This window comes from Toxorhynchites rutilus, chromosome 2 (assembly GCF_029784135.1).
Source record: "Toxorhynchites rutilus septentrionalis strain SRP chromosome 2, ASM2978413v1, whole genome shotgun sequence".
NCBI lineage: Eukaryota > Metazoa > Arthropoda > Insecta > Diptera > Culicidae > Toxorhynchites > Toxorhynchites rutilus.
This window is the reverse complement of record NC_073745.1, coordinates 175,882,645-175,899,533: the sequence shown is the minus strand read 5'-3', so window position 1 is coordinate 175,899,533 and position 16,889 is coordinate 175,882,645. Positions and strand designations below refer to the sequence as shown.

Below are 16,889 nucleotides of genomic sequence, written 5' to 3'. Positions count from 1 at the left end.
TACGTTTAATGGGTCTATAATGTAAGTTTTAGCAACTTTAACATTGGGTAAGAAAATTGTATTGCAGAGCTCGGAACACTGCCACGGCTGCCTATGCTTTCAAAAACAGTAAACGGAAAAGTATTAAATTCAATCTAAATGCCTCGGCCAACGAAGAGAAGGGTTAAGGCTTTCCAACGTGAATATGTGAAAACAATACTATCAACGAAGGAAAATATTAAGGAATTATCAACATCGAGTTACTATGCGGAAGAACTTGTTAATACCAAAAGAGCCCCAATTCGCATGTGTTATAAATTTGCTCATGTTACGCCCGCGTATAATCAGAATCATATTCAAATGCACCTTCTATATATATTTATATTTGCAATTGTTCATCGGAACATATCGTTCATACATTTTACTTTAGTATTGAATTGTTATTTGTTTTTTTTTTTTCAAATGTATTCAAAGACTCGTGTCAATGAAGCGCCACACAGTCTGATAAGTGAATTGATCTATTTACGTGTGCTTTGCTCTTCTCTCACAAACACTATTACCCCATTTTTACACGAGGGTTTACCTATACTACTACAATGGCTAGCTTCCACCTTCACCTCAAACCCAAAAAGAAGAACGTGAACGTGTTGAAACGTGTTTTTTCCCAACCAAACATCTAGAGCAAGATGTGTGGAATAAAGGTGTGACCGTGTCGTCAATAAGTGCGCGAGGGGAAACGGTATAAATCAGCCGGGTGCTATGATTGATGCTAGGATCGTTAGCAAAATCTTAAGCAGAACTGTCAGTGGGATACCCAATTCATGTGAAAACAAAGGGAAAATGTCAGTGGGATACCCGATATGTTGGCTCCTGTCAGTGCAATAGGGGTTCTCTAAAGACGTCACCCACCTGGTATAAATATACAGAGGACTGTGGAAAGGGATTTGACTGCAAATAGAGATGTCTAAATTTTGACGTAGGACTACGTCTAACCGGAAGATATAGGGGGTGAAATGGAAATCTAGGCACTGAACAAGTAGGAAAAAATGCAAGATTTGGAACGCTTATAACTCGAGCATTTCTCAATAGATCGCAAAGGTTTTTGCATCAATTGATAGGAAATATATCTACGCATCTATCATAACGAATAACATTTCATTTTTCTTGAGATAAATAATTGAATAATTGTGAAATATCAAGCATTGTCCAAATACACTATGTGCCCATTTTTGATTGGTCCATTTTGTGCTCCTCAAATCGTACCGACCAAAACGGGCAACCAGAGCAGCAGCGAAATAGAATGAAGCACGATTGGAAAGGAAAAAGAAAAAAATGAGGGAAACATTGGTCGCAGTCTCACACATGCGTAATTCTCGAGCCAGCCAGTCAGCTTAAAAATCCCCTCTCCGCTGCCGTAACGATCATTCTCATCCGAACCGTACACCACATCGTTTCGCATCACCTCACATCAACAAACCAACACAAGCAGCCATGGTTGGATATGGCAAAGGAGGAAAAGTGAAGGGAAAGGCAAAATCCCGCTCGAACCTTGATCTGGAGTTCCCGCTCGTGTTGATCTGGAGTTCCCCGCAAGGGTAGCTAGGTCGAGCGCGTTAGTACCTGTGTATCAGTCCACCTAGCCGGCGTTATATAGTTTCGGCCGCCGAAGTGATCGAGTTAGCTGGCAAAGCTGCTCGCGACGATAAGAAAACCTGCATTCGGAACAGAACACATTCGGTTCGGTGGACATCAAGACAACAGGCAGTTGCAGCGAGTGGCGAGTGGCAAACACAATCGCAAAACGACATCAGGTAGCAGAAGAAAAAAATTTGTTCTTTATACAAACTGCTTTGGTGGCAAATCCAGAACAAGCCGGCTTCGAGGGCGTTCGAAATGGTTTTTTTCAAAACCACGAGTACTAAGTTTTCTAAATTGGAACCATTCCATAAAACAAGGCGCTTTTCAGGGCCATTAAACCTTCCAAAAAAGAGTTTAGGAAATAAAGTTCAATGCTTTCTAAAACATTATCCAAAATAATAATAAAACACAAATTGATGTTTTCATAATTTGTTTGCCAGGGTCTGATGAGTATGTGAATTTGGCAGTTGTTTTGAGCTTATTGATAGTTTGGGACTTTCCTGATTATTCAATTTTCACCAATTCTTAAATTGTTTCCAGATTTAAAGTACAGTAATCTACAATTAGTTCGACATTTAGCTAATTTGACGGACATGTAATGCGACTTATTTAGTTGGACATTTTTGTAAACATAGAGATCCAAATTATGACCCCACATTGAAAGTCGACACTGTACCACTGTCATCGCAAATGTTCAATTACAGGTTAAAATTACCTCCAATCCGGCACTGAGTGGTGGTAATGCGACGTGCCATTGAATGTAATTTACTGTAAAATATGTCACAAGCTGGATAGGAAGAAATTTTCCAACTGTGAAAGCTGTGGCGAGTGGCAAATGCAATCGCTAAACAGAAAGGTTTAGCCGAACAAGATGGGGATATCGAGTGATAACAAAACAATAAACTCTTTAGATTGAAGATAATTTTGTGATCCTGAAAAGGACCCTTTTAGCCTGCATGTGAATCCAACGAGCGAACAAATCGTAATGAATGTATTTTTTTGCCATCGCTCCCTTTTAACGCTCATTCGTTCGTCTCGTTGGACTCGCCCCTTTGGCTGAGTCTGCCGATTTGTCTCTATCCTGTGAGTGTGTACCGCTAGAGTATAAAACACGCGGACCCCAAAAAAATATCTTATTTTCTTTCAAACCGTAAACCCGTGTGGTTGTACGGCATCGGCATCGTGTACTCAACAAAGGAGGAAAAGAGAAGGGAAAGGCAAAATCCCCCTCGAACCGTGGTGGTCTGTAATTTCCCGTAGGTGTATCCGCCAATTGCACCGGAAAAGGTTGCTAGGTCGAGCGCGTTAGTACCTGTGTACCAGTCCACCTAGCCGGCGTTATATAGTTTCGGCCACCGGAGTGATCGAGTTAGCTGGCAAAGCTGCTCGCGACGATAAGAAAACCTGCATTCGGAACAGAACACATTCGGTTCGGCGGACATCAAGACAACAGGCAGTTGCAGCGAATGGCGAGTGGCAAACGCAATCGCAAAACGGCATCAGGTAGCAGAAGAAAAAAGTTTGTTCTTTATACAAACTGCTTTGGCGGCAAATCCAGAACAAGGCGGCATCGAGGGCGTTCGAAATGGTTTTTTTCAAAACCACGAGTACTAAGTTTTCTAAATTGGAACCATTCCATAAAACAAGGCGCTTTTCAGGGCCATTAAACCTTCCAAAAAAGAGTTTAGGAAATACAGTTCAATGCTTTCTAAAACATTATCCAAAATAATAATAAAACACAAATTGATTTTTTCATAATTTGTTTGCCAGGATCTGATGAGTATGTGAATTTGACAGTTGTTCTGAGCTTATTGATAGTTGGGGACTTTCCTGATTATTCAATTTTCACCAATTCTTAAATTGTTTCCTGATTGAAAGTACAGTAATTTACAATTAGTTTGACATTAAGCTAATTGGACGGACATGTAATGCGACTTATTTAGTTGGAAATTTTTGTAAACATAGAGATCCAAATTATGACCCCACATTGAAAGTCGACACTATACCACTGTCATCGCAAATGTTCAATTACAGGTTAAAATCGCCTCCAATGCGATACTGAGTGGCGCTTCGGCACGTCGCATTGAATGTAATTTACTGTAAAATATGTCACAAGCTGGATGGGAAGAAATTTTCCAACTGTGAAAGCTATGGCGAGTGACAACAAATCGCTAAACAGGAAGGTTTAGCCGAACAAGATGGGAATATCGAGTGATAACAGAAACACAACACCAAAGGTTCTTTTCAGAACCATCAACATATTCATAAAGAGTAAACAGTAAACTAATCCATTTTTCAGGTAGATAGGTAGGTATTCACGTAGGTGAAGAAAATAAAACAATATATTTAAAATATATATTTAACAAAAGCTGTCCCCTTTGTATAGTCCTACGTCACTCCGGTTATGTCCCCGACATTACCCACCTGTCTTTTTAGTTCATTCAATTGTCGATTAATCGTGGTGTAATTTTTAAATATTCGATTCATTCGAATAATTGTTTTTCAGTATTCGATTAACCGAGCGAATATTTATTTCTTGTAATCAAAAAGAACAGACATAATAAATAATAAAAATATAATAAAAAAATATGATGTCATAATTTTAAAAGTTACATTAAATATAACTTTGAAATAAACATGGTGCAGAATAACTGTTCTTGAATGAAATGGTATTTTAGTATATTGATAAAATTACCATTTTATGATTTTTTGAGGACGATTGAAAAAAAGAGCACATGATGAGAATGATGCGCAATATTATTATTATATCTACATAATTTTTTTTTCTGTTCAAAATTACCTGTTCTTTGAATGTTGTTGAAATAGCTGATTTGTTTGAATATTTCTGGTTAGTCCTTATAGCTACTAGTTCAAAAGAGGTACATTTATAGAATCATTGACCACTAGTATGGTATATTTTCCTCGGCTCTCTGAATTTGAATACTACTATTTTAGAACGGGAGCTGAGACCTCCTTCTTTAAGTCCGCATTTTACTCCTGCAGACCCTGAATTCTTCTTCCCAGTCTCCTCCACCACCACCATTTTTATGGTTCAATCGTAAATGATTTAGCATATCGGATGAATTTCGACGAAACACCATGACGGTTAACACTCCTATACTCGCGCATAGGTCTGAGAGACCAAAAAATCAATAATTCGTTCATTTCTCAGAAAACATCAACACTACGACATTGCGATTCTCTCTAGCTTCGTCATTCGTTGTTCGTCATCGTTTAGCGTATTGTATAAGTTGGTACGAAGGGCAGGTATATCACTTTTTCACCACCTTCGGTCTGAGACACCGACGCGCGTACAGGAGTAACTTTTTTAGACAAGTGACTTTTTCCTATTTTAGAATATTGTTCAATGAAATGTATAAATGAATGTCAGTGGCGTGGAATATTTATTAAATATAATGCATTTTCGGAATATTCTTATTTGATTTTAGTCCTTTTGTCACCGGATTGAACGGATAGTTGTTCACTAAATATAATGGTCACGCATATACACACTTGTGAAATAATTGCACTTGCGGAAGAATTGTAAACTATAAATTGGAAATTAATCGGTGGCTTATGGTTATTTTCACAGTTACAGCTTCGGGTTTTTTTTCTATAATATATTAGCTGAACAATATCGACGATAAAACAAGTCGCAGGAAGTTCTTAGAAATCCTTTTATATAATCTTTTTATGCCCCATCAAAAACAGGCATTAAGTTTTTGTTAACCAAGAACACAGAAACAAAGAATATTAGATATAGGAAAACTGGAAATTCCAGAAACCTTACAATCGAACAATTAACCGACGTCTCTAACTGCAAAACGCGGGAAAAATACCTCCATCACCGACCGACACCGAAAATCGATTTATTCTCTTGAGCTGAAACATATAATAAGATAGAGTATATTACAAACCTAACTTTACCCGTAAAAGACTTACCTTTACCCACCAAAACAATTCCACACACAAAGAGCAAAAAAAAGATATTGCAAAATATTGCAGATTGTTTACATACAAAATCCAAGATGGCTGAAAGGCCTTTCTCATAAGTCGCGCTACCGTATTGTATCTATCGTGATCTAGAGCAGGGTTTCTCAAAGTGGTCGATATCGACCCCTTGAGGTCAATCTCGGTTTCCAAAGAGGTCTAAAAATCGACCCATATTAATTACAACTTGTTCTTATTTGAACTTTCATGATACTGTATAAGTTGTATTGCGTGAAGCAATTTGTTACAATAATGACTAATATTTTAGTAGAACGAATGAAGCCATGATCAACTTCAAGCCCAAACAAACTTAACAAGCTTGCATTTAGGTTGCAAATTGTTTGCAAAATGAGATGAATTCATTGTGAACAATGCGCTGAGCTACCAAGTTCGAATCATTTTGACGTAGGACTACGTCTAACCGGAAGATATAGGGGGTGAAATGGAAATCTAGGCACTGAACAAGTAGGAAAAAATGCAAGATTTGGAACGCTTATAACTCGAGCATTTCTCAATAGATCGCAAAGTTTTTTGCATCAATTGATAGGAAATATATCTACGCATCTATCATAACGAATAACATTTCATTTTTCTTGAGATAAATAATTGAATAATTGTGAAATATCAAGCATTGTCCAAATGCACTATGTGCCCATTTTTGATTGGTCCATTTTGTGCTCCTCAAATCGTACCGACCAAAACGGGCAACCAGAGCAGCAGCGAAATAGAATGAAGCACGATTGGAAAAGAAAAAGAAAAAAAAAGAACGAAACATTGCTCGCAGTCTCACACATGCGTAATTCTCGAGCCAGCCAGTCAGCTTAAATCCCCGCTCCGCTGCCGTAACGATCATTCAAACTGCAGTTATTCAGGCTCGCCAAAACCACATCCCAGAAACGATTCAGGTGAGTGACTCTGTTCAAATTGATCCAATTACTAAACATTTGATTAGACTTCGAAACCTCTATCGAAGGCAGTACCAACGTACTGGTATTCGAGAGAGGAAACGACAGTATAATCAGTTAACCAAGGTTATCCAGGCCAGAATGATTGGTCTCCGTAACAAAAAATTCGCAAAAGATATTAGTAAACTTCCGAACAACTCCAAGCCATTTTGGAGGCTCGCTAAAATCCTCAAGACCAAGTCTAATCCTATTCTTCAACCTGATAATTCAGAACGATTGATAACACCTGCCGAAAAGGTTCATGCAATTGGCAACCATTTCGCTAGTTCACACAATCTCGGCGAGAACATTCCAAGTCCATTTGAAGCTTCGGTGAATGATACTGTAAGGGCTATTGGCAATATCCATTCTGCACCTCAAGAGAATGAAATCATCTCGACTGAAGAGGTTATCTCGGTTATACGCTCGTTGAAGAATATGAAGGCCCCCGGCTTCGATAGTATATTTAACATTGAGTTGAAACATCTTAGTAACAACTTATATGAAATTATGACTTCTGTCTTCAACAGATGTCTATCACTTGGCTACTTCCCCTCGAGTTGGAAGTTGGCAAAAGTGATCCCGATACTAAAACCCGGAAATGATCCTTCTTCTTTCCTTCAACTCTGACAGCATCCACAATATGCTGATATATTGTGATGTGTGGTGTGTTGATAAACGATTCATTATGATCTATTCAATCTGTTTCGATTTCCCTAAACAGACGAATGTTCAGTTACTGTTCTTAATTTCGGAATGCTATTTAAATAATTATTCCTTCAATTCTGTAATTTCCGCCAATTTAAAAATGAAAAAATAAGAACGACCATATCTCCTTGAAATGTCCCAAAAAGTCTTATCGATTAACATAGTAGAGCTTTTACAGCCTCTTCGTACAATATGTTTATTAAAATCCCTTTCTTATTTCATATATTATATTAATTTTCTTGAATATATTGCTTCTTCGCTTTCATAGCGCTACTTCGTTTTATTTTTCTTTATCATTCGTCAATATCATCGTTATATCCCACATTTCTAGTTTCTCGTGAACTTTTATGTAAATATCGATTTATACATGTCCTTACAGGAATGAATTCTTGACCTTTCAGCCCTTCGGTACATTCAAAAGCTATTTTATCGATTGATGGACTCATTCTCGTTATTATTTGGCTGTAGACATATACGACTCAATATCTTCATTTTTTCTAAAAATCCCACTTCAAAGCGTGTGTGTAAGAAAGAATCACGCTTTTTTTTTTAATTCGATATGTACTTTCCCCATATTACCCTGTACATACTATTAAAGTATGGGAGGCATGAATGATGTTTTTCAAGCTAAATAAGCAGTTTTTACAGAATGGATGGAATACTGATCACTAATAATTGGCCTTTCTTTGATTCATGTTTCTTAAGGTCTTTTCAATATTTGCTCTTTTTTCTTATATTCATTAATGCCATAATAATGCATCAGAGAAAACGATTAAATGATTTTATACTTCAAATAGTTAACGGGGAACATATGTGATTTTTCCGATTTTTACGGCTGATTTGTCTTTCCTTCTCGCATATTTGCAATTACTTTGTTTTATGATTTCATTAATTTGGCAACCTACTCTGCTAACTTTTCATGATACACATAAGCTAATGGGAATACGTTGATGGAATATGATATTTTTTTTTATCTTGCGTTACCTAAACTGATGCCCTTCTGTGTTGTCCTTTCGTTGGACCCGCGTCACAATGAAATTACCATTTTTTCCTCCAAGAATCCATTCTTTCTTGTCCGCCTCCTTTGGCCAACGGATGGTTTTCCATACTCGCCCGACTTATTGCACATCGACTGAATGCATATCACCATCGAGTTCCAATTCTGTGAAGACACGCCGAACTATTTGATGAACTTGAGGAACACCGAGTTGTTATTCGTTTTTAGGTTGCGGAACATTACTGCATTTAACTGAACCGCGAATTTTGTTCTTTATTCTTCTTATCGACTGTGTAATTCTTCCTTCTTTTCAGCACTTCAGTTCATAATTGATCTCTCCCAATAGAACTTCGTTTGTTTTCTTTACACTTCTTACACTCTTTGGGTTGCTTGCCCCGCCAGCACGTTCTTGCATGGTGCTCGGAGCTCAATATGTTTCCAGAAAGTCCTTCTAACGGCAGTAATTGATTTTTTTTTAGTTTTCGCCAAACTGTTGAAACAATCACTTTTGTCACTGATATTTTTTTTTTCTTTTTTTTCACGCAAAACTTAACACAACGATGGGTGGGCTGCTGTCCCCACTTGGACAGCATCCCACCGCTGTCACCACAATGTACAGCGCCCCGAGCGGCCTCACGGCATTCTTATGTTCTAAAACACAAAAACACAACTTCTTGGTTTTCAGGAGACACCACCGTTCTCCTGCGTGGCTCACGATCGACTCCCTTTTCTTTATTTTACTTCTCTTCACGATAACATTAATGTCTTAATTTCTACCGACAAACTCTAGGTAGAGTTTTCCTATTCTGCTACCTCCTTTCTATTTATTTATTTACTGCTGCCTATCGTATTCATGGAATTTTCCATCTGTATGGAAAATTCCGGCATTCTTATGTTGCTCATTCTTATTGTAGAATCCTTTATTGGATTCTCATATTTTTTTTTTATCCAAAATATATATTTTTATTAAGGCTCATATGGCGTCAACCTGACGGGGCCGGGAGTTCAATATTTCGACAATGGATTCTCATATTGTCTGGTTAGAAAAATGTCTGATGAGATGAGAATTAATTTAAAGGGGCGCTGCAATTATCTTTCTGATAGAGCATTCAATGTTTCTATAAACAATATTCCGTCAGAGAAATTCATCGTGAATGCAGGTGTTCCTCAAGGATCCATCTTGGGACCAATTCTTTTCAATATCTACACTTCAGATATTCCCGCTCTCCCATCTGATGGGAAACTGTCATTATTTGCAGATGACACTGCCATCATTTACAAGGGCAGAAGTATCACAGAACTAAGATCTAAACTTCAAAGAGGATTAGACGCTTTGTCTGGATATTTCAATAATTGGAAAATATGCATAAATGCAGCAAAGACACAAGTCATATTGTTTCCCCACAAGAACACTCCAAAGCTTGTTCCTCCTCAAAATATGACAGTCAGTCTTAATGGCAATAGTATTGAATGGTCTTCAGAAGTAGTCTATCTGGGTCTAACTTTCGATCGAAAGCTTACCTTCAGAGCACACATTGACAAAACAGACACAAGATGCAACATTTTAAAAGTCATTGTATCCCCTGATCAATAGATACGCTCGATTATCTCTAACGAATAAACTTGCAGTATATAAACAAATAATATTTCCAGTTATCGCATATGCGATGCCCGTTTGGGAGTGCTGTGCTCCAACACACAAATTAAAACTTCAACGCATACAAAACAAAATTCTTCGTATGATTCTAATCTCTCCTTCCAGAACGCGAAATTCGGAGATACATCAGCTGGCCGGGATTAAAACCTTGGATGAAATTATCAATAATAATTGCATGAAATTTGAACAGAGTTGCGCTCTCTCAATACACGGAATAATACAAAATCTGTATGATTATGCTACCTGACTTTCTAGTCGTTACCTTTCAAGGTAACGGCTTTGGATTAGGGTAGATAAATTTATTTCCAGTTAGATAAGTAGTTTAAGTTGTGACAATGTAAATAATTTGGGGAGGGTATCTTATAAGTTAGATTTAGGTATAAAAAAAAGAGGTAACAAAAAACTAGAATAGTTTAGGCATGATTTTACAATAGGAATATGAAACAATCGGATAATGTGTATGATGAAAATCATTACAGAACTTGACATTGCAACTTAAAGATGTAGAACCCTAGGTTGATTACTTGTAATGTAGTATTATATTATAATGTAAACCAAATTAAGAAATAAAAAGAATTTAAGTGAAAAAAAAAGCCGTAACGATCATTCTCATTCAAACCGTACACCACATCAGTTCGCATCACAACACATCAACAAACCAACCCAAGCAGCCATGTCTGGACATGGCAAAGGAGGAAAAGTGAAGGGAAAGGCAAAATCCCGCTCGAACTGTTGGTCTGGAGTTCCCCGCAAGGGTAGCTAGGCCGAGCGCGTTAGTACCAGTGCACCAGTCCACCTAGTCGGCGTTATATAGTTTCGGCCGCCGAAGTGATCGAGTTAGCTGGCAAAGCTGCTCGCGACGATAATAAAAACCCGCATTCAGAACAGAACATATTCGGTTCGGTGGACATCAAGACAACAGGCAGTTGCAGCGAGTGGCAAACGCATTCGCAAAACAGCAGCAGGTAGCAGAAGAAAAAAGTTTGTTCTTTATACAATCTGCTTTTGTGGCAAATCCAGAACAAGGCGGCGTTCGAAATGGTTTTTTTCAAAACCACGAGTACTAAGTTTTCTAAATTGGAACCATTTCAAGAAACACGGCGCTTATCAGGGCCATTAAACCTTTCAAAAAAGATTTTACGAAATACAGTTCAATGCTTTCTAAAATAATATCCAAAATAATAATAAAAAGCAAATTGATTTTTTCATAATTTGTTTGCCAGGATCTGATGATTATGTGAATTTGGCAGTTGTTCTGAGCTTATTGATAGTTGGGGACTTTCCTGATTATTCAATTTTCACCAATTCTTAAATTGTTTCCAGATTGAAAGTACAGTAATTTACAATTAGTTCGACATTTAGCTAATTGGACGGACATGTAATGCGACATATTTAGTTGGACATTTTTGTAAACATAGAGATCCAAATTATGACCCCACATTAAAAGTCGACACTGTACCACTGTCATCGCAAATGTTCAATTACAGGTTAAAATAGCCTCCAATGCGACACTTAGTGGTGCTTCGGCACGTCGCATCGAATGTAATTTACTGTACAACATGTCACAAAGCTGGATGGGAAGAAATTTTCCAAATGTGAAAGCTGTGGCAAGTGGCAACAAATCGCTAAACAGGAAGTTTTAGCCGAACAAGATGGGGATATCTAGTGATAACAAAACAATAAACTCTTTAGATTGAAGATAATTTTGTGATCCTGTGTGCCCATTTTTGATTGGTCCATTTTGTGCTCCTCAAATCGTACCGACCAAAACGGGCAACCAGAGCAGCAGCGAAATAGAATGAAGCACGATTGGAAAGGAAAAAGAAACCAATGAACGAAACATTGGTCGCAGTCTCACACATGCGTAATTCTCGAGCCAGCCAGTCAGCTTAAAAATCCCCGCTCCGCTGCTGTAACGATCATTCTCATTCAAACCGTACACCACATCGGTTCGCATCACAACACATCAACAAACCAACCCAAGCAGCCATGTCTGGACATGGTAAAGGAGGAAAAGCGAAGGGAAAGGCAAAATCCCGCTCGAACCGTGTTGATCTGGAATTCCCCGCAAGGGTAGCCTTGTTCTGGATTTGCCACAAAAGCAGAATGGTTTTTTTCAAAACCACGAGTACTAAGTTTTCTAAATTGGAACCATTTCAAGAAACACGGCGCTTATCAGGGCCATTAAACCTTCCAAAAAAGAGTTTAGGAAATACAGTTCAATGCTTTCTAAAACATTATCCAAAATAATAATAAAACACAAATTGATTTTTTCATAATTTGTTTGCCAGGATCTGATGAGTATGTGAATTTGGCAGTTGTTCTGAGCCTATTGATTTTCACCAATTCTTAAATTGCTTCTAGATTGAAAGTACAGTAATTTACACTTATCTCGACATTTAGCTAATTGGACGGACCTGTAATGCGACATATTTAGTTGAACATTTTTGTAAACATAGAGTTCGGGGTCCAAATTATGACCCCACATTGAAAGTCGAAACTGTTCCACTGTCATCGCAAATGTTCAATTACAGGTTAAAATTACCTCCAATCCGATACTGAGTGGTGGTAATGCGACGTGCCATTGAATGTAATTTACTGTAAAATATGTCACAAGCTGGATGGGAAGAAATTTTCCAACTGTGAAAGCTGTGGCGAGTGGCAAATGCAATCGATAAACAGAAAGATTTAGCCGAACAAGATGGGGATATCGAGTGATAACAAAACAATAAACTCTTTAGATTGAAGATAATTTTGTGATCCTGAAAAGGACCCTTTTTAGCCTGCATGTGAATCCAACGAGCGAACAAATCGTAATTAATGTATTTTTTTGCCATCGCTCCCTTTTAACGCTCATTCGTTCGTCTCGTTGGACTCGCCCCTCTGGCTGAGTCTGCCGATTTGTCTCTATCCTGTGAGTGTGTACCGCTAGAGTATAAAACACGCGGACCCAAAAAAATATCTTATTTTCTTTCAAACCGTAAACCCGTGTGGTTGTACGCATCGTGGACGTAACAAAGGAGGACAAGTTAAGGGAAAGGCAAAGTCTCACTCGAACCGTGCAGGTCTCCAGTTCCCTGTTGGTCGCATTCACTGATTGCTCCGCAAGGATAACTAGGCCGAACGGATTGGTGCCGGAGCACCAGTATACCTAACAGCGATTATAGAGTTTCGGCCGTCGGAGTGCTCGAGTTATAAAGTTGGCTTGCAAAGCTGCTCACGACAATTAGAAAACCCGCATCAAGAACAGAGCAGCTTCGGTTCGGCGCTCATCAAGGCAACAATTAGTTTCAGTGAGTGGCAAAGTGTTTCTCCGGCACGTCGCATTAAATGTAATTTACTGAACAACATGTCACAAGCTGGATGGGAAGAAATTTTCCAACTGTGAAAGCTGTGGCGAGTGGCAAACGCAATAGCTAAACAGGAAGGTTTAACCGAACAAGATGGGAATATCGAGTGATAACAAAAACACAACACCAAAGGTTCTTTTCAGAACCATCAACATATTCATAAAGAGTAAACAGTAAACTAATCCATTTTTCAGGTAGATAGGTAGGTATTCACGTAGGAGAAGAAAATAAAACAATATATTTAAAATATATTTAAAAAAAGCTGTCCCCATTGTATAGTCCTACGTCACTCCGGTTATGTCCCCGACATTACCCACCCGTCTTTTTTGCCATCGCTGCCTTTTAACGCTCATTCGTTCGTCTCGTTGGACTCGCCCCTTTGGCTGAGTCTGCCGATTTATCTCTATCCTGTGAGTGTGTACCGCTAAAGTATAAAACACGCGGACCCCAGAAAAATATCTTATTTTCTTTTAAACCGTAAACCCGTGTGGTTGTACGGCATCGTTTAACATCGCAACGCATCACATCATAAAAAGAAAAAAAAAAGCAGCAACGTGGACGTGTGGACGTAACAAAGGAGGACAAGTTAAGGGAAAGGCAAAGTCCCACTCGAACCGTGCAGGTGTGCAGTTCCCCGTAGGTGTATCCGCCAATTGCTCCGCAAGGGTAGCTAGGCCGAGCGCGTTAGTACCAGTGCACCAGTCCACCTAGCCGGCGTTATATAGTTTCGGCCGCCGAAGTGATCGAGTTGGCTGGTAAAGCTGTTCGCGACGATAAGAAAACCCGCATTCAGAACAGAACACATTCCGTTCGGTGGACATCAAGACAACAACAGGCAGTTGCAGCGAGTGGCAAACGCATTCGCAACACGGCAGCAGGTAGCAGAAGAAAAAAGTTTGTTCTTTATACAAAGTGCTCTGGTGGCAAATCCAGAACAAGGCGGCATCGAGGGCGTTCGAAATGGTTTTTTTCAAAACTACGAGTACTAAGTTTTCTAAATTGGAACCATTCCATAAAACAAGGCGCTTTTCAGGGCCATTAAACCTTCCAAAAAAGTGTTTAGGAAATACAGTTCAATGCTTTCTAAAACAATATCCAAAATAATAATAAAACACAAATTGATTTTTTCATAATTTGTTTGCCAGGATATGATGAGTATGTGTATTTGGCAGTTGTTCTGAGCTTATTGATTTTCACCAATTCTTGAATTGCTTCTAGATTGAAAGTACAGTAATTTACACTTATCTCGACAGCTAATTGGACGGACCTGTAATGCGACATATTTAGTAGGACATTTTTGTAAACATAGAGTTCCGGGTCCAAATCATGACCCCACATTGAAAGTCGACACTGTACCACTGTCATCGCAAATGTGTGCAAACGCAATCGCTAAACAGAAAGGTTTAGCCGAACAAGATGGGGATATCGAGTGATAACAAAACAATAAACTCTTTAGATTGAAGATAATTTTGTGATCCTGAAAAGGACCCTTTTTAGCCTGCATGTGAATCCAACGAGCGAACAAATCGTAATGAATGTATTTTTTTGCCATCGCTGCCTTTTAACGTTTAACGTTTTTTCGTTCGTCTCGTTGGGCTCGCCCCTTTGGCTGAGTCTGCCGATTTGTCTCTATCCTGTGAGCGTGTACCGCTAAAGTACAAAACGTGCGGATCCGCTGAAAAATATATCATTCTCTTTCAAACCGTAAATCAGTGTGGTTGTATGGCATCGTTTCACATCACATCGCATCAACGGATTGGTGCCGGAGCACCAGTATACCTAATAGCGGTTATAGAATTTCGGCCGCCGGAGTGCTCGAGTTGGCTTGCAAAGCTGCTCATGACAATAAGAAAACCCGCCTACAGAACAGAGCACATTCGGTTCGGAGGCAACAACTAGTTTCAGCGAGTGGCAAACGCAATCGCAAAACGGCAGCAGGTAGAAGAAGGATAAAGTTTGTTTATACACAGTGCTTTGGTGGCAAAACCAGCCACCGTAAAACACGGCGCTTTTCAGGGCCATTAAACCATTCAAAGAAGAGTTATTAAAAGTTATTCACAATACCAATGCATTCTAAAGTGACATAATATGACATATAATATAAACTGATTTATTGACGTAGGACTACGTCTAACCGGAAGATATAGGGGGTGAAATGGAAATCTAGGCACTGAACAAGTAGGAAAAAATGCAAGATTTGGAACGCTTATAACTCGAGCATTTCTCAATAGATCGCAAAGGTTTTTGCATCAATTGATAGGAAATATATCTACGCATCTATCATAACGAATAACATTTCATTTTTCTTGAGATAAATAATTGAATAATTGTGAAATATCAAGCATTGTCCAAATGCACTATGTGCCCATTTTTGATTGGTCCATTTTGTGCTCCTCAAATCGTACCGTCCAAAACGGGCAACCAGAGCAGCAGCGAAATAGAATGAAGCACGATTGGAAAGGAAAAAGAAAAAAAAAGGGTGGGTTATATCTTTGATATAACCGCAAGGTTTACGTGGGACTACCTTAGCATAGCAATCATTTATTTGTATTGATTGAATTTTTGATTGAGTAAAACAATTTCTGAATTTAATTGAATTCAATATCTTTGCTTTTTAAGTAAAGAGATTGAATAAATGCCATGTAATGTCATGCATGCATTGTGATAGATTATGTTCTTCGTTCCAAGTAAATTGAATGACAGTCCTTTTACGTTTGGTTTGATGTCTAGGACAAAATATGTGAACGGAAGAATTTTCAAACGATTATTTTATTTTACATTTCACTCTGAAGGTGCATCTCTCAAGTGTACGTACTTCTTCGAACAGCGGATTTGCATGAATTGATGAACTTCTGGTACTCAGTTTCGATTTTGACATGTACGTCGAACGCATATTGTTTGATCGATAGGCGTTATCGCAGCAAATGGTTATCAATATTTTGCCTAATCATCAAATGGTATGCGTAGAAATTCAGTGAGCAGCAAATATGAATTTTGCTTGCTTTAAACTTGAAAGTTCATTCACCTCTAATGTCTGCACGATTTTCCCAGGTTCCTAAGTTTAGAAGACAGTGTAAAGGAAACATATATTAGTCTGCACAAAGATAAGCGAGTACCAAAGTACGTATACTGGGTAAACACATTTCAATCCGAACAAAAATACCCCCGACTTGCATGAATTAGCAATGCCAATTTCCCCACGCTTCATGAATTTGAAGTCTGTGTTAGGGGAACACATTTCAGTTGGAAGAAAAATGCCTCCAACTTACGTTATTTGTAATGCCAATTTCCCACGCTCCTTGGATTTAAAGTCTGTGTTAGGGAAATACATTCCGGTCGGAACAAAAATACTCCTGACCTGCATGAATTTGCAATGCCAACTCCCCAGACATCTTGATTCTGAAGTCTGTGTTGGGGAAACACATTTCAGTCGGAACAAAAATACCCCCGGCTTACATGAATTTGCAATGCCAATTTCCCCACGCTCCATGGATTTGAAGTCTGTGTTAGGGAAACATATTTCAGTCGGAACAAAAATACCCCCGACTTTCATGTATTTGCAATGCCGATTTCCCCAAGGCTGCTTGGTTAAGATGGCTGTGTTGGGGAAGCCGTAAATTGGGCCA

General features: G+C 38.6%; 1 protein-coding gene across 8 annotated transcripts in view; it reads right to left on the bottom strand.

The window, feature by feature from the left end:
* Nucleotides 1-16,889, bottom strand: part of LOC129764612 (vacuole membrane protein 1-like) — a 97,543-nt gene that overhangs the window by 42,316 nt on the left and 38,338 nt on the right. Inside the window, exon 1 of one of the 8 annotated variants that reach the window (XM_055763866.1) lies at nucleotides 8,302-8,710. The exons of 6 other annotated variants lie outside the window; for them this stretch is intronic. In XM_055763866.1, the coding sequence (XP_055619841.1) occupies nucleotides 8,302-8,409 (108 nt within the window). In that variant the 5' untranslated portion in view covers nucleotides 8,410-8,710. Of the gene's footprint in view, nucleotides 1-8,243; nucleotides 8,711-16,889 lie in introns of those variants that run through there. One more of the 8 variants, XM_055763870.1, reaches the window with a different exon arrangement.